The 24,856-nt window shown below is 32.0% G+C and overlaps 1 protein-coding gene across 3 annotated transcripts; it reads right to left on the bottom strand.

The window, feature by feature from the left end:
• Window positions 1–14,579: 14,579 nt before the first annotated feature.
• LOC18609368 (IAA-amino acid hydrolase ILR1-like 1) lies at window positions 14,580–20,838 on the bottom strand. Of its 3 annotated transcripts, XM_007044439.3 has the most exons (6): window positions 20,347–20,837; window positions 19,447–19,572; window positions 19,046–19,360; window positions 18,771–18,899; window positions 18,171–18,537; window positions 14,580–15,249 (listed from the first exon to the last, which is right to left on the bottom strand). In XM_007044439.3, the coding sequence occupies exons 1-6, from the start codon at window positions 20,746–20,748 to the stop codon at window positions 15,242–15,244; spliced, it is 1,347 nt and encodes a 448-aa protein (XP_007044501.2). In that variant the 5' UTR covers window positions 20,749–20,837; the 3' UTR covers window positions 14,580–15,241. The 3 variants fall into 3 exon arrangements, with proteins under 3 accessions (XP_007044501.2, XP_007044503.2, XP_017970521.1); XM_007044441.3 differs by lacking the exon at window positions 14,580–15,249 and having other exon boundaries at window positions 17,698–18,537; window positions 19,100–19,360; window positions 20,347–20,838; XM_018115032.2 differs by lacking the exon at window positions 14,580–15,249 and having other exon boundaries at window positions 17,698–18,537; window positions 20,347–20,836.
• Between the last annotated feature and the right edge of the window lie 4,018 nt (window positions 20,839–24,856).

The following is a 24,856-nucleotide window of genomic DNA, read 5'->3' as shown; positions in this document are numbered from 1 at the left end:
TAATGGATGCCTTGAGCCAAAAAAATGAAAAAGGTAAAGAGAAACCCAAAACACGTTTGTTTATAATAATAAAAAATATAAAAATATAAAACATAAAAATCAAATTATACTTCATTATTTATCTTTTTAGTTCAGAAAATGGGATCCCACAAGAACAATAAAAGGGTCTCAATTTTATTGAACTAATGTGATTCAAGAACACTAAATAATAAAGTTGATAGGATTTATTAGGGAAAGAGTAGTAAATAAATGGATGGGAATTTTCTTGAGTAAAAAACTTAGCTAGGACCCAACCAAAATGATGGGTAAGTTCTAATTTTATGCCATAAATTATCCCAATCTAAAGAAATATTTTCAAGTAAAACTTATAAAAAGACAAATAAGTAAATAAATAATGAAACTTAAAACATTTAATTAAAAGAATAAAAAAGCATTAAAATAAATAAAATAAGTTTGCAAAAATGAAACCCGATTATCATTTAATTTGTTATGCATCACCACATGCATTATTTATTTTTCATTACATGTTAACAATATAGTTTGTGAACGAATGGAGGCCTCGATGATGGGACTTTTCGAGAGAGCTTGCGAAGGCATGTTCCCTCGAAAAACCCCTTAGGTGAAAAGATAACTTCCAATCTCACTAGTATGATAGGAGGGCTTGAAAAATATCCTTAATACGATGTTTTTAGTCGTAATAGGGTTTGCATTCATGAAAATATTATTTTAACCCATAATTGATTGTCCTGATGATGGTACTTTTCGAGAAAGCTTGCAAAAACGAGTTCGCTCATAAATTCCCTAAGTGAAAGAATATCTTCGAGTCCCCCCAATATGATGGGAAGGCTCAGATAATGTTTTTAATAAAAGGCCTTTACTCATACTAGGGTTTGCGTTCATGAAAATATTGTTTGTACTTGTAAATGATTGCCCCGATAATGGGATTTGCTTGATAAGCTTGCGAAGATGAGTTTGCTCAAGAAATTTTAAAGTGGGAAAGTATCCTCGAATCCCACTAGTATGATGGCAAATTTGAGAAATATTCTGAATAAAAGGTTTCTTTTGAGATTTATCGAGATTCCAATTATGTAAACTAGCCTTTGTTATTTAGACGAGCCTAAAATCAATTCAAGACCTCATTGAATAAAACAAATTTAATAGGTGGCCATTCATACCTCACAAAAAAGATTGGTGACGACTCTAAATTTTCACATCGAGGCGGACGGGTTCCTGGACTCGAATGTAGCAAAAATAACCCTATGGTATCTACATATAGACATCCTCAATCTAGTCTCCATTAAGGAAGGCATTGTCAATATCTAACTAGGAAAGAATTCAATTTTTAGCTATGACTAATGCCAAAAATTCTCTCACTGTAGTTTGTTTTGCTATAGGGCTAAAAGTATCATGATAATCAAATCCCTCTCTCTGATTGTACACCTTGGCTACTAACCTAGCCTTAAATTTGTCAATATTGCCATTAGCCTTGATTTTTACTTATATACTTATTTTCAACCTATTGTTTTAAACCCAAAAGGCACTATCCTATCCAAATCTTATTCTCCTCTAAGGCATTTAATTCATCTAGCATAACATCTCTCCACTGAACATGTTGAACAGCTTGTGGAAAGGAATATGGTTCTGGCACATGAGTTAATGCAATGGTGAAAGCTTTGTGTTTAACAAATAATTAGGTAGTAAAAAGATAATTGATACTAGGATAAACTGTGACTTATGAAGTAGAAGATGGAAATTTGTAATGATATGATTCAAGATATTTTGGAGGTTTTTTAACTCTAATACTTTTCTTAAGATAAAAGAGGGATGGTATAGGAGATGATAATTGATCATTTTGATATGATAAATGATAAGATGATGGAATAAGAATAGAATCTGGTATTGGTTCATTAGTATGGGAATCTGTGTTTGTGAACAAATTCTGTAAAGGAATTGGATTTAAAGAAGAGGAAAAACTAGGAAAAACAAAAGGATTAGTAGAAGTAACAAATTGGTCATCTGATAAAGGGTAAAAAAGTTATGGAATAAAAAATGGATGAATGGTTGAAAATGCAAGTACAGAAACAAACATTTTCATAAAATGTGACATCTTTGGAAACAAAACACTTTTGAGTGTCAAGATCATAAAGTTTGTAGCCTTTAACACCTATAGGATATCCTAAGAATATGTGCTTTTTGGCTCTAGGTTCAAACTTTTTCCTATTATGAGATAATATACATGCAAAGCATAATGATGCGAATACTCAAATTAGGAATATATGGGTGGTTTATGAAACAAAACTTCAAATAGAGTTTTATTATCAAGAATTGGTGATAAAATCTTATTTATAATGTGAATGGCAGTTAGTATAGAATCACCCTAAAAAGATATAGGCAAGTAGGATTGGAAAAGAAGTGCCTTAGCTACATTTAAAAGGTGTTGGTGTTTTCTTTCCACTATGCCATTCTACTGAGGTGTATCGACACATGAAAGTTGATGCACAATGCCATTAGATGAAAAAAATTCTGTTAATTTGAACTCTTGACTATTGTCCATCCTTATGCACTTAACATGTATGTTGAAATGATTAATTGTCATTTTACGAAAAGTGGGCAAAATAGTACTAACATCTTATTTGAATCTCATTAAGTACACCTAAGTGAACCTTGTACAATCATCAGCAATAGTTAGAAAGAAGTGATAACCTCTTAAAGTAGGTATAGAATAAAGACCCCATATATCAACATGAATAATTTCAAAGGGATTTTTTGTAAATTTAGTATGTAAAGGAAAAAGAAGCCTCTTTTGCTTGGCCAAAAGACATATATTACATTGAAATTATTTCTTGAAATTCACATCAGTACAGAAGTTTTGAATCATCCTTGGTCTTTATGATGAAACATGACCTAGTCTATAATGATAAACATCAAAGTCACAATTCAATTTGTTACAATTGTTCACAGAATTGAAATCAATGGAAGAAATTATTTTGGAGTTCACAGAAACATTAGGAATTGATTTGATTAAATCTACCTTAAAACTAGTACTATTTCTTGATAAAAATTGCACATGCAAAGTCCTTTTCATGATGTACAATCCAATAATGACTCTAACATGACAAGTCGATATCCATGAACTTACTTCTTGAATCAAACAATAATTATCAACAAATATAATGCAATGTTTCTTATTTTAGTGAAATGACTTATTGAGATGAGATTGAAATTAAATGAAGGTACTAACAAAAAACCATTGTCTATAACCAAATTTCTTGTCAACTGAATTGATCCTATATGTGCAACTTGGGCCTGATATTAGTTTGGCATTTGCACAAACAAATTCTTTGCTAGTCTATATTGTTTGAATAGATGCAAAGAACATGCAATATGGTATGTTGCTCCTGTGTCCAAAATCCAAGTGTCATATTTCAATAAGAGTTTATGAGAATTTAAAGTAGAATTGACAGCTAATTGATATTTCAAGTTTGAAACTATACCTGCAAGTGTTAAATTAACAAGGGAAGGCTTATCTTGTTAATGAGGTGTAAGTTGGTATTTGTGATCAATGTTTGTTTCTTTATGTTCAATAACAAGAGAAATAACTTTTGAATTTGTCCTTTGATAAGAGATAACTGTGGAATGGAATTGATAGACGAATCTTCACCAAGTTCTTGTGATGTTCCAGCAATAGCACTATTTGTATATTCCATACCCTTTCTGAAGTTTCCAGTGGACTTAGTAAATTTGAAATTCTTTGGAAAAGCAGTAAGCCTATAGCATTTATCCTTAACATGACCCTTTTTACCACAATGGGAACAAATTAAATTATTTTTTTTCTTTATTAGACATTGTGGCCATTGCAAAAGCCTCAATCAATGGTTGTGACTGTATTAATAAAGATCTTTGTGATTCCTTACGCAACTCTAGATTAAAAGCCTCATCAAGACTTGGAAAAGGCTTAAGCATAATTATTTCAGATCTTAAAGCCGAATATGACTCATTCAATCCGTTAAGAAAACAAAAAATATTATCTTTGTTATATTGATCAGAATATATTTGAAAACAAGCCCGATTACATCCTTCACATTCATAGTGAGGAAGTGACCTATAATTATGCAATTCTTCCCACAAACAATTTAACTAATTAAAATATGTGCCCACTGACCTAGTGCCCTGAGCAATGCTCTCGAGTTCAAATTGTATATTACAAATTCTTAAATCATCTAGTGGAGAGAATGGTTTTCTCAGTGTTTCCCTAATCTCATATGTTAAGTTCATATAAAAGACAGTGGAGGTTATTTTTTGTGTCAAGGATTCCAACAACCATGCAACAATGAGGTTGTTGCAATAGGTTTAGGGAACAAATAGCTTATCTATGGTATTAGGTATTTTAATCAAACCATCCATAAACCCAAACTTGTTACGAATTGAAAGTGCAAGAAGGAATGATCGACTCCAAGATAAGTAATTACTAGATGTGAGTTTCGGGTTTACCATAACCAATCCATGGTGATTGGTGTGATGAATAAAGAAAGGGAATGAAGGTCTTTTATTGATAAAGTTGATGTTTTTGAATATGATACTTCCATCCTTAGAGTGTAATATTATCAAGAATGAAGAAATTTTGTAAAATTTGAAGAAGAAATAATGAAACCTCCTTCAATGTCTAAAAAAGGGATTTTTCTCAAATTATCCACAATCAATGACAAAGTTGATAATTATGACTGAAATCATATTTGAGACAATGAAGCTTACTCTGATACCTTGCTAAGTTGCAAGAATCAAATTGATATCATGAATTAAGTAGATGTCAAATGAACAAAAAGAAAATAAAATAACTGAAAGAGAAAATATAAAACTAAACACTTTATTTTGTGTAACTTGCATATTACAAAGCGTATTCTATCATATATATATAAGCACATAGGTAACTGAATAGGTTAGAAAAGTAAATCAATAATCAGTTCACTACGATTAATATAACTAATTATAAAACCAATCTAATTAAGTTAATATACATGAAAGTCACGTGCTGCTCTTTTTCTTATTTTCTTGCTTGTAATCTACCAAGACTTAGTTACACACACATGCATCAAATATGTGAAACTCTAAGTCAAAAAAATGTAAATCTTAATAAAACATTCAAATAAAACAACATTATATCCAAATGCAAGCACTTGAAAAACAAAGAAAAAGAACTATAGATAAGCAAATATGGATACCTCAAGTCTTCAAGTCTATCATGCATCATCATCTCCTACAATGTTTCATGCTTCGAGCTTTCCTGCATTGACTCCCATTATAGGATTTCACGCTTGTTGTAGTGGAGGAACTACATTACCTCCCATTATCTAAATAATTCTTTCCAAGAAATTCTTCATATTCTCGTTATTCTCCTTTACTTGCTTTTGAATCTCAAGCTTGTTATGGATTCACAACTTTGTATTTTCACACCCCAAATCAACAAGTTGTTCTAGATTCACAACTTTGTATTTTCACACCCCAAATCAACAAGTTGTTCTATAGTTCAAGGTACAAATATCTTAACATATACCCACGTCATTCAAATGACCTAAAATAAAGGCCTAAATGGATCAATTTATTCTAAATTAGCATCTTATTGCTAAAAGGATCTATTCATACATTCACTAGGGTTTATACATCATTTTCACACACTAACAAAAGCTTAAACTTCAAAGTTACAAGAACTATTCTAAAATAACAAGGAAAATCCTTTTTAAATCTAATATTGGTTTATCACAAACCCTTGTCGATTACTCAAACTAACATCCAAACCATTCTTAATCTTAATATGAAAAATGAAACAAAATTTAGTAAGCCACAAAGCTTAGTCAGTAGACTAACCGTAATTAAGGAAATGACAGCCAAATACCACAAGCAAAAGCAAAAAGAGACCAAATTGACATTTTAAAGTACTCTAAAATATGAAATTAATTTTGGAAGTTCTAAACAACTCTTATAGAACAATTCAAAGTACTATCAGAAACAGAGCTTTTAGCTTATGAAATCTAAATTTTAAAATAGATATAGAATCCAAATGTATATTTACAATATTAACAATATTGGAATGAATATAGTTCATATTCTTAGTAGTTTATAAATAAATCTGAAAGTGTTTTCTTTTTTATATACAAGTTCAAATACCATTTCTAATGATTCATCTAGAAACAAATTTTGATGTGGATGAATCTTACCATAATAGTATTCACATGTGATTTCTAAATTCAAAATAAGTCATTTCAAAATATCTAGCAAATACAAAGATTGTTTCACATTAAAAAGTTTCACATTCCTCTTGGATGTCATATAGTGAAGTTCAAACCCCCATTAATGCATCCAAACAGATCAAACTCCTATAAAAAGCACTACCAACTAACTAAAGGTCCATATATCATATACCCTATTTATGCACTAGGTGCGTCCAAACTACCGTCGATCAATTGAATGAGTTAAACTCCCATTAGTCAAATCCAAAAGGCACATCAAATATATGATTCGCTAATGTTTTGAAAGAAGTCAATAGTCATATTTTCATTTTCATTTATATAACAATAACAGGCCATATGCTAAACACCTAAGGGTTATTCATATATTATTACCAGATTTTATATTTGGCTCAAATGTCAAATTTTATTAAAATGTTTATGAAAGTACATAAAAGTAATTCAAAAGTCTACTTTATAGAATAATAGTTTTACAAGAGTTCAAAAGATGACTTATAACATCATAGTAGATCAAATGTTGTCAAAAAGCTTTTAGTATATTTTAAAATAGTATATATGCATAAACATGTTCAATACTACATTTTTTAACACAACTCTGATGATTCTAATCGATGAATAAGGATTTTAATAAAAATAAAAGAGAACTAGATTGAACTAAGACTTAACATAGTTGCTCTAAGTACTAATAATTTGCTGAAAACACTATAATTGGAACTAATTTGAAAAAATTTACTAGTAACTAAGATTTTAGGATCATTTTAGTATATTAAATGTATGTTGGAAAGGCTTTAATCTAAACTCAAATGCGTAATCGACAAAAATTGATAAATTCTCATAACTAAAGTAATAGGTACAATGAAAATTGTGAGCCAAATTTACAAATATCCTTTATAACTTAAAAGTTTGTTAATAACTAATGAACAAAACCTAACACATATCTTTTATAAGTTAAATGAAAAAAATAGAAATTTAGCAATAAAATTCATAAATAATCTTGTCGAAGATTCTTCTGGTAGGGAGGGAGGACGTGTTGCAATAAGAAAAACGAAATGCACTAAAGGTGGAAGAAAGGAAAACTAAAGCAAATCTTAAAATGTAAGTGCTTTAGTGGCAGGCGGTGAAAACTAAGGAAAGGTGGAGAAAGCGACAAAACATGATAGATGGAAAAAGCTAAATAAAGAGAATATTTGGAAGAGCTTAGAGAGAGTTTTGACAATAATCTCTGATGATTTTTCGACGACTCCCAAATTTCCAAACTCTCATATTTATACTAAATAGGTGCACTTTCTTAAGAGTAGTTGATAGAAAGAAAGCACTTGTAAGAGAACACATTTTGCATGGAAGAATGTGCTTGTCCTGGAAAGCACATTAAATAATAGCTTATTGCATGTTAAAAGAATGAGCACATAATTGGATAGTGAGCGTAAGTTTTAGGTAGTGAAGTAATGAAAATTAATAACACGCCATATGTACTCTTAAAAAAAAAGTTAAAGCACATGTACTTCAAGAAAAGGTTAAAAAAAAGTCCTTTTAACTACGTCTATATCTGATCCACCAAGCCAACTCTCTAAAACATCTTAAACATGAAGATAAGTCATGATGTCACGAGCTTAGAGCTTTAGCATAAATCCATACAGTGCTTAGGTCTTGTACATGAAGACTAAGCAAACATATCTCATACTAATAATATTGATGTGAAAGCATAAAGACAATTGAAGAAAAAGATTGAAAAATAAAAAGTATATTAGTCCTCACAAAAAAACAAATACCTAAGACTCTAACTTTTGAATAGCTTGGTTGGCAATTTGGTGCCTTACAATGAAACATAAATGGGCTATTTATAAAGATAACCCATCTTAAACCTAGGAGACTTCTAAACTTACTTGAAGTGCAAGTAAAGTAAATAACATAAAAGGAAAGCATAAATAAGGTAAGTGTTCTATGCCTAATATAACACAACTAGTTTAATTTTCTAAACTAACTTAGCCACTAATTGGCAGCGTTACACAAGAATTCTAACCCAAATAAATTACCTGCTTGCGTGTGATCCGCTTGTTCTCGAGCTTCTCATACATGGCTTCTTTGCAAACAGCCTCCTTACGTTTGGCCCACATCTTCGCGAGTCTTTTAGGCATGATATGTTTGTGGTATGATGGTGTGTGGCTCACTAGTGCATGGCCTTGCTATTCATAGCCTTCTCATATGAGGCCCTCTAATGTGTAGCCCATAGGTTCATGGTCTTCTTATGTATGGCACTCTCATGCGATGATTCTTATGGCACGCCCATGATGTGCATGGCTTCTTATAGTATGGGCTACTTGTGTGCGGCCTATTGGTGTGCAGGTTGTGTTTATGTGGCCTTCTAGTGCAAGGCTCCCTTGTGTGTGCAACCCATGTGCACTTATCTCCCATGCAGCACCTATACGCACAGCTTCTGTTCATGCAGCATGTGTGCAAGCTTGGAACACCAGCCCAATTCGTGTTGTACTGCAGGGGCTGTCTATTTGTACCTTACTGGTGCAACTCGACTTTGCTAATGTATGAGCTTCTAGAAACCCCCAATGGATGTTAGCCTAATGGTGGGTGCTTTTGGGCTGGCATCTCATGTTGCTCTAACGTCTTTTGAAGCTATGCAACACATTTGTGTACTACTGGCCCGATAGTCACTTCGAGCTAGACAAGTCATGGATTCATGAACCGTGACACCTATGCATTAAGTACTTGGGAAAATCGCTATGTGCTATGTATTTGGGAACATCACCTAAGCATTACACACTTGGGAATGTCCCTATACATTACGCACTTGGGAACGTCTCTATGCATTACACACTTAGAACATCCTATGTGTTAGCACTTGGGAACGTCCCTATGCTTTACGCACTTGGGAACATCTCGTCCCCTAAGTGTTACACACTTGAGAACATGCTATGCATTAGGCCCTTAGAAAACACTTATTCAAAATTAGCACTTTTTTACTAAAAGGATCTATTTATACATTCACAAGGGTTTATACATCCTTTTCACACACTAACAAAAGCTAAGACTTCAAAGTTACAAGAACTATTCGAAAATAACAAGGAAAATCCTTTATAAATCTAATATTGATTTTTCGCAAACGCTTATTGATTACTCAAACTAGCATCCAAACCATTCTTAAACTTCATATGAGAAAGGAAACAAAATTTAGTGAGCCACAAACTTAGTTAGTAGACTAACCATAATTAAGGAAATGACACCCAAATACCACAAGCAAAAGCAGAAAGAGACCAAATTGGCATTTTTAAGTACCGTAGAATACAATATTAATTTTAAAGGTTCTAAACAACTCTTATGGAATGATTCAAAAAGCTATCAGAAGCAGAGCTCTTAGCTTATAAAATCTAAATTTTAAAACAGATATAAAATCCAAATGTATATTTACAATATTAACAATATTAGGAATGAATATAGTCCATATTCTCAATAGTTTAAATATAGATCTTGAAGTGTTTTTTAATTCATATACAAGTTCAAATACCATATCTAATGATTCACATATAAACATATTTGTATGTGGATGAATCTTACCATGATAGTATTCACATGTGATTTTGGAATTCAAAATAAAGCATTTCAAAATATATAGCAAATACAAAGATCATTTCACATTGAAAAGTTTCACATTCCTCCTCGACATTATGAAGTGAAGTTTAAACCCCCCATTGATGCATCCAAATGAATCAAACTCCTGTAAAGGGCACTACCCATTAACCGAAGGTCTACATATACCCTATCCATGCACTAGATGGCTCCAAACTATTCCTGATAAATCAGACATGTCAAACTCCCATTAGTCAAATCCAAAGGGCACATCTAATATATGATTCACTAGTGTTTCGAAAAAGGCCAAAAGTCATATTTTTATTTTCATTTATATAAAAATAATAGACAATATTCAAAATGCCCAAAGACTATTTATATATTATTGCAAGATTTCATTTTTGGTTTAAATGTCAAATTCTATTAAAATATTTCTGACAGTACATAAAAGTACTTTAAAAGTATACTTTATAGAATAATAGTTTTACAAAAGTTCAAAGATGACTTATAATATCATAGTAGATCAAATGTTGTCAACATGCTCTTATTATATTTTAAAATAGCATATATGCATAAACATGTTCAATACTTCAATTTTTTTAACACAACTCTAATTATTCTAATAGATGAATAAGGTTTTTAACAAAATAAAAGAAAACTAGATTGAACTAAGACTTAACATAGTTTGAACAATGAATTAGTTAAGGATAACGGGATATTGAGTGCAAAATATATGTTGTGTAATAAGTGTGTGGATTGCTTTTATTGAGCTATATTTTGGACAGAATCAAGGCATATTTATTGGAAGTGAGGTAGTAATTTGGACATGATTTGTCCACATTAGAGTAGTTGGGAGTGCGTGTAGGATTCAAGATTTAATTTGGACAACTGCTTGCGGTATTAAGTTGATCGATGTTTGAATTTGAATTAATTATGATCCATTTATTAATGGCTTTGGACAAATGCCTAAGCATTCAAACATGGACAACCCAAATCGAGTTCACCAATAACAATGTGGATTGTATGCTAAGTTCGGACAGTAGCTGTGGGTTGTTATAAAGTTTTGAATTATTTGAAAGACTATTATTTTATAACTTGCACATCCCTAAATCCAAGTTTTAGATTGCATGGGGTTTTTCTCATCTTTTGTTTTAATTTATTTCATTGTAACCATAAAATCTATGTTTATTTTTAACTTTGGTAATTAGCAATTAAATTGCATACATTTCAAAAAAAAAAAAAACTTAACATAGTTGCTTTAAGTACTAATAGCTTGTTGAAAATACTATAACGAGAACTAATTTGAAAAGATTTACTAGTAACTAAGTTTTTAGGATCATTTTAGCAAACTAAATGTATGTTGGAAAGGCTTTAATCCAAACTTAAATGCCAAATCGACAAAAATAGGTAAATTCCCATAACTAAAGTAATAGGTACAGTGAAAAGTGAGTCAAATTTACAAATGCCTTTTATAACTCGAAAGGTATGATGATGACTAATGAGCAAAACATAACATATATATTTAATAAGTTAAATGAAAAGAGCATAAATATAACAATAAAATTCATAAATAATCTCAAACTTCAAAGTCAAAGAAGAGTATTAAGTTGTGTTAATAGCACACTTAACTAAAGCGTGAAGCCAACAAATCTTAGGGAATTAACAACAATTAGTCATTCACTTCAAAATCAAAACTCACATTACTCATAATTTGCAATATTTAATTTTAATATCAAACTTTCAAAACAGCTAAAACAATAAAATCATCTCAAAATATCACAATCAAGTTTTTTATTACAAAATATACAAGTATCCTCAAATCAATGAGAGAATATTTTAGGAAAAAAATTTTCTTATGTAATCCTTTCATATTTTCTTTTTGCTTTGCTTGTATTCTAAGGAAGTTTAAGGTTAGAATGCTTCTTTATTTTCTATTTACTTTACTTATACATCAAGTAGATTTAGGTCTAGTTGGCTATCATATATATGCCTTAAGGTAACCTTTTATTTTCATCAAAAAAATTTTAGTTCTTTGCTTAGCTCTTAAGTTTTTTTTACATGGTATCAAAGCCTAAATGTTTTTATTTTTTTGTGAAAATTTTTTTCTATGGCAAAAAAACCAATAAAAATCCAAGCAAAATCTTTTACCAAAATCATGAATAACAAACCATTCCACTATTATTTGAGTAATTCTAATAGATCAAGTGATTTGTTGGCATCCCATGCATTAAAGGGGTTCAACTATTCAATATGGAAGAAAGCTATTGTCAATGCATTACGATCGAAACACAAATTGGTATTCATGGATGGAAAATTACCAAAACCAGAAAAAAGAGATCTGGAAGAGGATGATTAGTTGACTTGTAATGCTATAATAGCATAGTTGTTAAACTCATTCAATTAGAAGTTTCATAAAAGTATTATATATCATGACACTGCTTACGACATCTAAAGAAATCTGAAAGAAAGGTTTTCATAAAAAAGTAGACCTCGAATTCAAGAATTGAAAAGAGAAATAGACAACACTAGATAAGGTGAATTAACAATCTCATATTATTATACAAAAATGAAGGGACTTTGGAATTAACTTGAAATTTTTCCAAGTCTAATGGATGAGAATGTAAGAGTTGTACATGAGGAGTCTTGGTTAGGGAAAAAGAAGAAGAAAAATTGCATCAGTTTCTAATGGGATTAAAAAATTATTAGGCTGTTGTAAGATCGAATGTTCTTTGTGAGGATCCATTACCATTTTTAACATCTGTTTATTCTCTATTGAGTTCAGAAAAGATGTTGATGGCAAGGCCAATTATGGAGGCAACAACATTTAAAGTATATGTTGGAGAGAGGAATCGAAATCTAAAAAGAGATCATATAAAATTGTTTTGAGCTTATAGCATATCCACCAAATTAGCAGGGGAAGAAAAAAAAGCTTTCAAGCAAATGCAATCATCAATGCAGCAGTCATAAAAACGAAAGAAAATGATGTGTCTTCCTAACAACAAGTAAATCAATAGCATATTGTTCTAAATCCAACAGTGTTATCTCAAACTTAATTTGATCAAGTGATGGCAATACTTGATGGATACAAACAATGAACTCCCACTATTAACTTTGTTGGCAAAATTTTTGGTTCTCAAAATTGGATTTTGGATAGTGGGGCATTTGATCATATTATGTCAAATTGAAAGTTGCTCAAGTGTAAAAAAATTTACTATGGAAGTTACACTACCAGATGGAAGAAAGTCACAAGTAGATTGTATTGGAGATATTAAACTAAATCTCAATATTGTTTTAAAAAATGTTCTTTTCTTACCAAATTTCACCTGCAATTTAGCTTCAATTAATAGAATTTCTCAAGATTTAAATTGTTCAGAAATATTTTTTTTTCAAATGGATGTATTTTACAAGACTTTGCCACTAAAGGCTTATTGGAGTAAGAAAAATTTTGGCAAATGCTATGAGATTAAAGAATCAACCAAAAGTGCTACATAAAAAGTTGGGACATATCCAATTATCTAAATTGAAAGTTTTATTTGATGGTTTGGTTTCAAAATAAAAGTCTTTTCCCATGTGATGCATGTTACAAGGCTAGACAAACTCAATTATCATTTCATATTAGTAGAAATAAATCAAGAAACTTATTTGAATTAGTTCATGTTAAAACTTGGGATCATATGAGACTAGCACACATACTAAAGCTAACTATTTTCTTACTATTGTTGATGATTGTTATAGAAGTACTTAGGTTTATTAAATGAAAATTAAAAGTGAAGCTCAATCTTTATTTGATCAATCTTTGAAAATGGTGCAAACTCAGTTTAGTATGCAAGCAAAATCAGTTCAATGAAATAATGTTTAGGAGATCAAATATAGAGATTTCAAGAGATATCTTCTAAAAAAAGGAACTCTACATCAAACCGGCTGCACACACACCTCAACAAAATAAGGTGGTGGAAAGAAATCACATGTATATATTAAAAATTACAAGAGCATTTTGTTTTTAGGCCAATCTACCTTTAAGATATTAGAGAGAATGTGTAATGACAGCATCATATTGGATAAATATCCTACCCACACCAATATTTGATGAAAAATCCCTATATGAGGTTGTAGTTGATTTATCACGCAAGTGCATATATCTTTAACAAGTAATATAACGATGAAATAAAGTATCGTTCCCATAAAGAATTGTTTTAATTCCTATTGTTAACTATTAAAATTATAACACCCTAATATTATCTAAACAATTAAAATTTAAATTTAAAACTAATAAACTAAAAATAAAACTAATCTAAAATTTATTAGCAAGTTTATTAAATTCGAGTGACTACCAAACCCAAGATTATGATATGCTCAATACTTTATTTGAATATTATCTCTCTCTCTCTTAACTCAGTTTAATGGATTAAGTTGCTAACCTAGAGTTTTAAATTATTTACAAGTCTCTGTCGAGTTTTTAATAAAAATATATCTCTCAATTAATTTACTATATATCTATGCAAATTAAATTAAAGATAGATTCATTAAGTTCAGGCTCTAATCCTAGCTACGTATGGCTTATAGGTATATGTCTACCCCATAAGCAAATCAAACCACCTAATCAACTAAGTGCATTCGATCATATGCTATTCTATTCAATGTTTACCTAAATCTCCTTCGTCAAGGTTTAACTTAGGTTTCCAATTCAATCTAATTAGTGATCAGGCAATTAGAAGCATTAAAAACAGAATAAAATAAACAACTTAAATCCATCAAACATAAGAAAAATAGAGATAAATAAATCAAACTACGTATTGAGTTCAATCATAATCTTAGATAAACAATTTAATTCCTCATCAAGTCACACATCATCATTAAATTAAATTCAAACATTGAAACTAAACCAAGAGAAATAAAGAATAAAGAAACTCCAAGAGTGAAACTCTTGATCTCCAAATCTTCTTAAATCCTCCAATTTCTTTTCAGGTCTAATGAAACTTTCTTTCAATGATTTTGTGGCTTGAATTTCAGTTGTCAATCTGGTATCTCTTTTTCCCCATCTTAAAAATCCTCCGAAAGGTTGTTTTATAGGGCTTTGAAGTTAGGTCAAGTTAGGTAAAGAAAGAATTCAATTTCAATCAAGATTTCCTCATTAGAGCACGTGAGCTGGGGGCCTCGACCCATTAATTAGCAGAAATCGTAATTGCTCTAGGACTGCTACAGTAATTCAACTTCAACATAATTTTTGACCACCTTCCAAGTCGAACTGGGGGATGTGGTAAACATAAAAGATGTATATTTTTCTCTTTTCTTTCCAATGGTTCAATAATCATCTCATTTGAAGCTTTGTAGAGAGAGTTATGGTCAAAATACAAAAACATGTGCAATGAAAGTCTACATCTTGAAATTGCTCTCCATCTTTCTTTAAAATTCTTCTTCCATCAAACACCTGCAAAAGTACAAATAAATCAATAACAACTTATCTTAATCACATTAACACTAAATTAAGCATAAAATTAACTAAGGTTAGATTGATTCACCTAAACTAATTAATTTAAAATAATTAAATAAAATCCACTAATTTTTATACATTACTACAAGAACTAAGCTAAATTACTATCAAAATTTAGTCCAAATAATTCTATATTAGAGAGTTATCAAAGGTTTTATTTAAAGAAAAACCCTTATATGATCATCTTGGAGTGTTTGAATGTTTATTTTATGTCTATGTTAAACTTAAGCCAAATGATAAGTTCGTTGCAAGATCCAAAAAATATCTTTTTAGGCTATGTTTCGGGAAAAAATGGCCATAAGGTAATGAAACTCAATACTAGAAAGTTGTTTAAATCTCAAGATGTCATATTTTATAAGGATTTTTTCCCTTTTAAAACTATACAACCTTCAAAAACAACAAAAATGCAATCATCAACAATTGTGATTGAACTTGAAAAATCAAAACATGCACAAAATTAACCTGAAAATGTAGAAGACTCAATCAAGATAGAGGAAGGAAACATGAGAGAATCTGATTTTGAAAAAAAAGAATGAAGTAATTGAAAGAGAAATTATAATTGAGAACTCAAGGCCATAAAGGGAAAAAAGAATGTCACAAAGATTTGAAGATTATGTAATGATTTGCAAGAAGATTATAGACCTTCAACCAAGTATAACACTCTTATCAACTAATTGTATGGTAAAGATTCTCAAAATTCATTCTTTTCTAAAAATCTTGTAGTATCTTCTACTAAGAACGTAAGATTGGAAGAAATGAATCTTAAGTCAGATACTTATTAAAAGGTTGTCAAAAATTCGATGTGGAAACAATGAATAAAAAGCTAAAAGCTCATTTTTCAAACAATAAATGGAACCTAATTCCCTTACCAAAAGAAAAAAAGGCCAATTAGAAGCAAATGGGTATTCAAAATTAAACGAAAAGCTGATGGAACAATTGAAAGGTATAAGGCTCGATTAGTTTCAGAGAGTTATAGTCAAATGGAAGGATTCAACTATAATGAAACATTTTCTCTAGTGGCTAAATTCACTATAGTGCGATGCTTGTTGGTTACTTCAGTAATTAAAGGATGAGAACTACATAAAATGGATGTTGATAATGCTTTCTTACATGTGGAACTCAATAAAGAAGTATTCATGAAACCTCCTCAAGCTGTGGATGTTCCTAATGATTCTCTAGTTTGTTAACTGTATAAGTCCTTGTATGGACTCCAACAAGCACCACAAACATGGTTTGGAAAACTTTCCACTTCTCTTCTCAATTATGGTTTTAAACAAAGTCCATGGGATCACTCACTATTTACACTTTTAGATGAGGATAATTTCTTGACAATATTAATCTACATGGATGATCTTATACTTGCTAGGAATAACACAAATAAATGAAAACAATTTAAAAAATATTTCCAGACTTGTTTCAAAATAAAAGACCTAGGACCCTTGTATTATGTTTTAGGTTAGAGGTTAAAAGGAATCAAGATGGAATCTATGTGAATCAGCACAAATATGCAGGAGATATTATCAAAGAAGCAGGCCTTCATGATGTAAAGGTGGTGCAAATAGCCAATTCCATAACAACACAATTTATGTAGTCAGATAAAGGACTTACTTGAGGATGCTACTACATATCAAAGACTCGTGGGGAGACTAATCTATTTGAATATTGAGCAATGGCAGTGACAACGACAAAACTGGTTTGGTTACATAATGTTTTAAAAGATATGTCTTTTTTTATTACAAAACTCATTTCTCTATTTTGTGATAACAAGTCAACCATACACATTGCATCCAATCTAGTCTTTCATGAACGAACTAAATATATCGAACTTGAATGTCATTTTATCAAAGAACACATTCAACAAAAACTCCTAGCTCTCAATTTTGTTCCTTTACAAAATCAACTTGCAGATTTGCTAACCAAGGGACTCAATGCTGAACATTCAACTTATTGCTAAATTGTATAAAGGTTCACTCTCCACCAACTTGAGGGAGGCACGAAGCGGATACCTACAATATCGATGGCAAGTTCAGTGTAGTCCGAACCTATCACCACACAAACTTGAAGGAGGCTATCACGAAATATAGAAGTATCCTCAAATTAAAAAGAGAATATATTGGGGAGAAGATTTCCTTATGTAATCTTTTTCTATTTTTCTTTTAGTTTACTTGTACTCTATGGAAGTTTAGGGTTAGATTATTTTCTTATTCACTATTTACTTTACTTGCTCACCAAATAAGTTTGAGTCTAATTGGTTATTATAAATAACCCCCCAGATAGTTTTTTATTTTCATTAAGTAATTTAGTTCTTTACTTAGATCTTAGGTATTTTCTACATTTTTTGAACTTTTCAACAGAAGTAAGAACATCTTCTCTTTTATTTCTATCTAGTTTAAGAGGTGTTGGGGGTATTTCAAATGGTTTGGGTGCTGATTCACACATTCTAGAGGCTTTGAAAAGGGAACCACTTTGCTTATAATGATTAACACCAATGAATAATATGAAAGATCTAATTCTTTATTTTTTTTTCTATAAGTTGTATCAAAACATATTGAAAATTAGAAAAAAAAATAGAAATAAATTAACATGACAATGATGTGTAATCTAACTTGGCATTTCTAAGACAAATGATTCATTAGCATTGTCCCTTGAGGCCATGCCGATCTCCTTTGCCGAATAGAGGTTGGAGTACCTAACTGTAATTTTCTTATCTTCAAATACCAAATGAACAATTTCAATAATGTTTGGGTTCTAAATTTATAATTTACCCAATCAAACATGTTGCTAATATATGAACAATAGAGAAGGAATACGGTGATCAGTACTAAAACAATTTAGCAATAGGAAAAATCAAATTGAACCTCTTGTAGAATTCGAAAGAAATGAATGTGCAAATGCTGCATGAATTGCTGCCCCAATGGGAAACACATCCTCATCGATGGTGTAATAGGGACTATGTGGAGGATGTATGGCTCCAGTTTTCTCGTTGTTAATGCCTAATAATAGGAACGATCCAGGAACCTTGTCTAAGTAGAAAGCAAAGTCTTCACTCCCCATGAAAGTAGGAGCCAGTTTTGTGTTTTCTTCTCCTACTATCTCCCTGGACAGACGCATTACATGTTCATGAACTTTTTCATCATTCACAGTTGGAGGAATTGTCGGGTGTTCCTTTCCTGAGAAGTCAATCTTCGCAGAGCACCGATGCACAGCTGCCTGTGCTTTGATTACCTTGTAGAAGAAGTTGGATATTCATGAATATTTACATAAAAAATCATCTTAATAAATACTATCTAATATGCTATGTTCTGGTCAGGCTACCATTTTATTTCCCTTAGAAATGTAGGCCTACTGATTTTTCGCCAGCGATGAAATTCACATTCCATTTCTTAGTACCATTAGTCATTTGAAAACTAGGAGATAAATAGTCACCTCTTCTAGCTATTCAAAAAAAAAATAGTCACCTCTTCTACTCTGTCCCTAAGTGCATTGAAGCTCTTCTTGCTGAAAGCTCTGAAAGTTCCTGCTATTGTTGTTGAGTCCGGGATCACATTGAATGCAGTTCCACCGTGAATCATGGCTACTGAGACCACCTGCAGTATTCAATACTCTGAAAATTGTGACAAAAGTACATAATTACATTAAATCCAACATCCGAGGAAATGAAAATTGCATGATCGAATGACATGATTTAGCTGATGAAGCCCTTGACATTATTTGAAAGTGGAAATAACTTCACCTTAGAATCTAAAGGGTCTGTTTCCCTTGAAACTATATTCTGTAAACTTATTACCGCTGTTGAAGCTGCCAAAATCGGATCAATGGTTTGTTGGGGAACCGCAGCATGACCTCCTTTTCCACTAATTGTGGCTTTGAAGCTCCCACACCCTGCTAGAAACTCTCGAGGTCGTGTAGCAACAACACCAAGGGGATATTGAGGCACTATATGCAACCCAAAAATGGCCTCTACATTTTCAAGCACCGCCTCTTTGATCATGTCTTTTGCTCCTTCACCCCGTTCCTCAGCTGGTTGAAATATAAGAACCACAGTTCCCTATGGCAAAAATCAAATTTAGTTTCTAATAAGAGAAGGGAAGAATTAATATCCTAAAACCAATTGACAAATGCTTTAGGCTTCACCTGTAACGCGCATCGCAGCTTTTGCAGAATCTTTGCAGCTCCAAGCAGCATGGCAACATGGGCATCATGACCACAGGCATGCATTTTGCCATCTACTCTGCTTTTATGCTCCCATTCTACCAATTCCTGCATATTAAAGATGCAGACTACATGACATTCCAATTAATATCTAATAAACTTTTCAATTTCTTCTTTTGATTTTCCTTTGGGGCAGGGCTTGAGAGTCTTGAAAGATGGTCATATTTCTCAAACTCAACCAGTTCCTTCAGTCATTTGCTTTATGCAATCTATTAAAGCTGAAAACATGTCCAGCACAAGGTTTAATTCTTTTTCCTATACTCCATGACAAATTAAATCTATAAAACAGTTGAATTTTCCTTATATCTGATCTTGTAGAAACATTAAAACCCACCGCCTTTTCTTTCTGTGAAAATAGAAGCCAAATGTAGACAGCACTTCCAGTTGACTTCTTCCCATAATTCATTATCATGGAAATATTTGCTCTGAATTTTATATAAAATAGCCAGCTGAATTCAATAAAAAAAAAAAAACCCAAATACTGTTACTAGTGACCGTATCATAAAATAAAGTACTATTTTCTTTCTATGTTTAGTAAACTTTTCAATGGTCTCCCCTTTACTTAAGCAAGGGTAATAAAAAGGAAAGAATCATTTGTCTGTTTCACATCTAAATTTCTTTTTAAACTGTAGATGCTCTAATCCTATTGACTATTGAATACATATTACATCAAGGTAACAGCGCTCAAGAAATCAATAGCCTGTGCCGTGGGTACATAATTTAATCCATGAGTACACAGTAAAAATATCTCAATTTCCCCTCTTCATTTTTCTTTCTCCATTTAAAACAAGGGGGACAAAAAAGAAAAGAAAGAAAATTGACCTGAATAGGCAAAGCATCCATATCAGCTCTCAAAGCAACAAAAGGTGGAGAACCAGACCCAACTATAGCCACAACACCAGTTCTAGCCACAGGCCACCGATAAGCAACACCAAGATGATCAAGTTCATGCCTAATAAGCTCACTTGTCTTAACTTCTTCAAAAGCAAGTTCAGGGTGTTCGTGTATTTTCCTCCTTATCTGCTTCATCCAATCCACTGTTTCTTCGTCATATGCCAGCCTAAGTATCTGGTCTTTGACTGACACGTTGGGACAAGCTGTTGGACTACTTGAAGAATTGAAGCAGTGCTCTTCATGGCAAGAAACTTGGAATACTAAAGAGAAGAAGAAGGGAGACAGAATTATGGCGATTAAGAAGATGTGTTGTAGAATGTCCAGCGCCATGGCCAAAGGCCAAGTTGGTTCAAGTGATACAAACGGTATGGGTGGTTAAGATTTTTATATGGACTCTTTCTCTCTCTATTTTTATTTTTTGATAACGGACTTTTTCTCTCTGGACTTTTCCTTATTAATTAATATTATTTGTCATCCTGTTTCTGGTTTTATGCATCACATTTCGTTTGACTTGAAAACACGTTTGCAGGATTCTTGACCCTTAGATCAATTCCAATGAGAATTTTGGTAACGGATCTATCCGTCGATAGACCCCAATGAGTCCAATAACAGACTCCTGTGGATCAGATTTACAGCGGCTCATGGTTGATTTGATTTGGCAAAATGGTGTTATCCTTGATGGAAAGCAATGCCCATTTACAGTGGGCCTTGCATCCCTAGCCATCTAAAATGTTTTTATATATTTTTCACATTGTCCACGTTTTTTAATTCCTCAAATTCGTCTCCCATTAATCTCGCCTAGATCCATGTTAAGTCAAAGTTAACCCACACCGTCATTTCTTTTAAGTTATACAACAAAAGATGATAACCATCTCTTCTTGCCAACAAATAAAAAAAATCTACTTCCTAAAACTATCTTTCCTTGTCATCTATTAAATTTTCTCAACAAATTAAGTAATTATCCCATAAAAGTATAGGGAGGTTTGACAATTCTAGATGATCCATCCTATCAAATCATGTGGAAAACCTTCATCTTTTCACATTATATATACACAGGGCTCACGTTACAGAGTCTTTTCAGTCAGTAATAGGTACAATTTTGTTGTTTTTCGCAAAATGGCACTACCCTCCTACAGCGACAACTACAAGCCGCAAGGAAAGGAAATTACAAATCTAGTGGGCCTTTCCTCAATGTCTAATGTGTCTCACATCACTTGCTTTGGTTTTTTGGTAAAATGGCACTACCCTCCTACAGCAACAACTGCAAGCCACTAGGAAAGGAAATTACAAATCTAGTGGGCCTTGCCTCAATGTCTAGTGTGTCTCACATCACTTGCTCTGTCTTTGACCCCTCTAAATTATCAAGGCAAAAATTATTCTCCTCCAATTCTTTTTTGTTCCTTTTCGAAGTTCAAAAGCCAAATTCGACATCTAAAATCCTTTCCTCTCCGTGCAAGTCGTTGGTCCCAAAAGGAGTGCAAAGGAGAGGTAAATAGCACTTAAAAATATTTTAAAAGTAATTTTTAGGAAGATGAAAACCGCTTAAAAGATTTAAGATGGATAGCTTAAAGTTTGTTGAGGTTAGTGAGCACCAAGTAATGAGATATTAAAGAAGTGAATAAAACACAATATTTATAATGATTTGGTCTACCTAATCTACATCACTACCTTGATCTTCTCAATTAAGGATTTTTATCTCAATTTCACTAAAACTAGTGAAATTAACAACTTTCACCAAACTTTTACAAGTTGAGGTTCTAACCCAAACTCTAAACCCTTACAATAACAATTAGAGTGCTTCGCATACTCTAATTAATCAAAAAATAATGAAAATATGGAGTATAATTAATCATTTAGATGATCTAAAATGTACAAGTTCAAACTCAAACACTTTACAAAGAATAAGAGTGAAAAAAAGTGTACAAGAGAAGGTTTTTGCTCTTTTTAGCTTTTTTAAACTCTTTGGAACTTCTCTCATCTATTTTTAATAGTTGGAGAGGCTTTTTTACTTGAGAGACAATTTCTGACCTTAAGAGACAAATTTTGATCGTTGGAAATAGTTCTAATGTTGTTCTAGTTGTCATTTTATCTTCTAGTGCCTAAATTCAAATGTGCAGACAATGCTTCATTAACTAGTTAAAGATAGGCTTTAACCGATTAAGCCTTCTTTGATTTGCAATGTCGAGCAGTTCTCTTCACTATGTTAACCAATTAACGGTAGCTTTAACTGATTAAAAACTTATTGTTTTGGGACATCTTCAAGCACTATTTTTAGCCAACTTTTTTCTAATTGATTGATGCTTCTCTTAACTGATCGAAGCTTATCTCCCTCCATCCTTAACTAACTAAAATAGGCTTCAACTAATTAAGAATTCTTCAAATTTGAATCTCTTCGTTTGGTGCCCTTTAACAATCGTTATCCCTTTGAATTTGAATTTTGGCGCTTCTAGGTACCTCAAATTTAAGCTTTAACTAATTATCCCTTTTGGTTAACCAGTTAATAAGCTTCTATTTTGCACTCAGTACACTTCTAATCAATTAAGCTTCAAGCTAACTAATTAAAGCTTCTGTTTTCTCACTTTGGTGTAGCGCCTAGTGCTACCTTAATTGATGAAGGCTCCATGTTAACTAGTTAAAAACATTCTATTTTCACTAAGTCTTTTCTTCTTGCTTCTTTAACTTATTAACTCATCTTCCATATGACTTGCTTTTAAACATCAAATTTATTATTGGAATTAAACTTTATCCTGCACACTTAAGTAATGTAGTTAGACATCACTGAATAAATAATGTTTTGTTATCATCAAAAACATATGAAGTCAACAAAGACAATACTTGGTTTCTAAATTTTAAGCAAAATCATAAAGGAAAATAAAACTTCCTTTTAATATGCTTTATTTGAGTACTTATTTTGTGTCATGTTTCTTGAAAAGTACACCAAAACAAACAAATAGTTATCTTACTATGCTTGCTAAAGAAAGTGATAGCTAAAAAGTTTAAGGTAAAATAGGCTCACTTCCCTAACTTTTAACCATAATTCCACACAAGACTATTAGTTTGTGAAATAAACAGTCTGCTCCAAAAGAATATATTCTGTTAGACACATATGTTGAGCTGTTAGTCAATCGTTAATATTCCCATTAATTTGATGACTAGGCAATATTAAGAAGACAATTTTACCTTTCATTAATTATAAAAATTACTCCTATATAAATTATAATTTTTTATTTTAAAAAAATTTTTTTCTCTTGTAAAAAATAATTCTCTCCCCAAGAAAGGGGAGCACCAAATCAGTGCTCCTTTCTCCTTGGAAGCACCGATATGGTGTTGTCAAGGGTGCTCCTTTTCTGGTTCTCCCCGTCCTTGGGAAGCACCTACTGTGGGGTGGTTGGATGGTGAATGGGAGTGCCATTGGCTGACCACATTGTTTGAGAGAGAAAATGAGAAAAAGAAGAAAAGGTATCTTAATCCTTTCATATTTTTTGTTAACGGTGTTTACACTTTAGGTCTCATCATCCATTTTAAAAACTAATGGACCCACGTGGATGTTAGGATAAGCCCTACAGCCAACTGAGATTGGTTAAGGCTTGATTCCAATCATGCAACAATATCATTCATGTTGAATGATTAGAGGTTTTCCGTCATCAATAAGACATTAATTATAATGGGTTATATGTCTAATTGGATGAAGTCCATGAGATTAATTCACCTTGCAAGGGCACTGTAATAAGTTACAGTTATGAGATCTTTATGCATCAAAGCATAATCTTTAAATGTTCCTAGTTGATGTATCATTGAGACTGGATATCAATGATACCTAGAGACTGGTACATTCTATGTTTCTTACTTGAGAAGTAAGCAACCAATCTCATAGGTTGAAGTATAGAGATACTTGAAATTAGAATGTAGGTGCTTCTCTAGGAAAGCAAGTTCACTAAACATGACCCACCATGAGAAGTGCATTTTGTATTTCACTCAAGTCTATCTACAATACTTCTCATGTGTCAGTTGTGTAAATACTCCCTAGACTTGAGACACTAGGTTGTCTTATGTGTGGAGTGATATGCTTTGATTTCATCCCGACGGGCACCAAATTAAGGATGCCAAAATATGATGCTTTTGGGTATGGTATAAAGCATGTGAAAGCAAATGAGTAGTCAAGATAGGAATTATCACCCCAAGTGATTCAGGGGAAATATCCTAACTTGTCACGACCCGGAACTCTCATCTAGCCCATGACAACAGCCACGACGTCCCAATAGACACTTATTACCCGAAATGCCGATCGAAACCCCACATGGCTTAGCATCAGCTATTGCATCTCCTCGGTGAGCGACAGTTATTAAATCTCGCATTTCAAGAAATCATAAGTCATTTCCAAATCAAAACAATATAATATTATTTTCTGACTCACATGGGCATTTTCGTCATTTTTCTT

Source organism: Theobroma cacao, chromosome 2 (genome assembly GCF_053813885.1).
Source record: "Theobroma cacao isolate CCN51 chromosome 2, ASM5381388v1, whole genome shotgun sequence".
In the NCBI taxonomy this organism is placed as follows: Eukaryota; Viridiplantae; Streptophyta; class Magnoliopsida; order Malvales; family Malvaceae; genus Theobroma; species Theobroma cacao.
Note: the sequence above shows the minus strand (reverse complement) of the source record. Positions and strands in the feature narration are given on the sequence as shown.

Bases quoted from the DNA above. Each gene is read 5' to 3' on its own strand.
- LOC18609368 (XM_018115032.2), bottom strand. From the start codon at position 20,748: ATGGCGCTGGACATTCTACAACACATCTTCTTAATCGCCATAATTCTG. The intron at 19,573-20,346 runs GTCAATTTTCTT...TTTAATATGCAG, and splicing joins TGGATGCTTTGCCTATTCAG to GAATTGGTAGAATGGGAGCA. The intron at 18,900-19,045 runs GTGAAGTTATTT...TGAATACTGCAG, and splicing joins CAGACCCTTTAGATTCTAAG to GTGGTCTCAGTAGCCATGAT.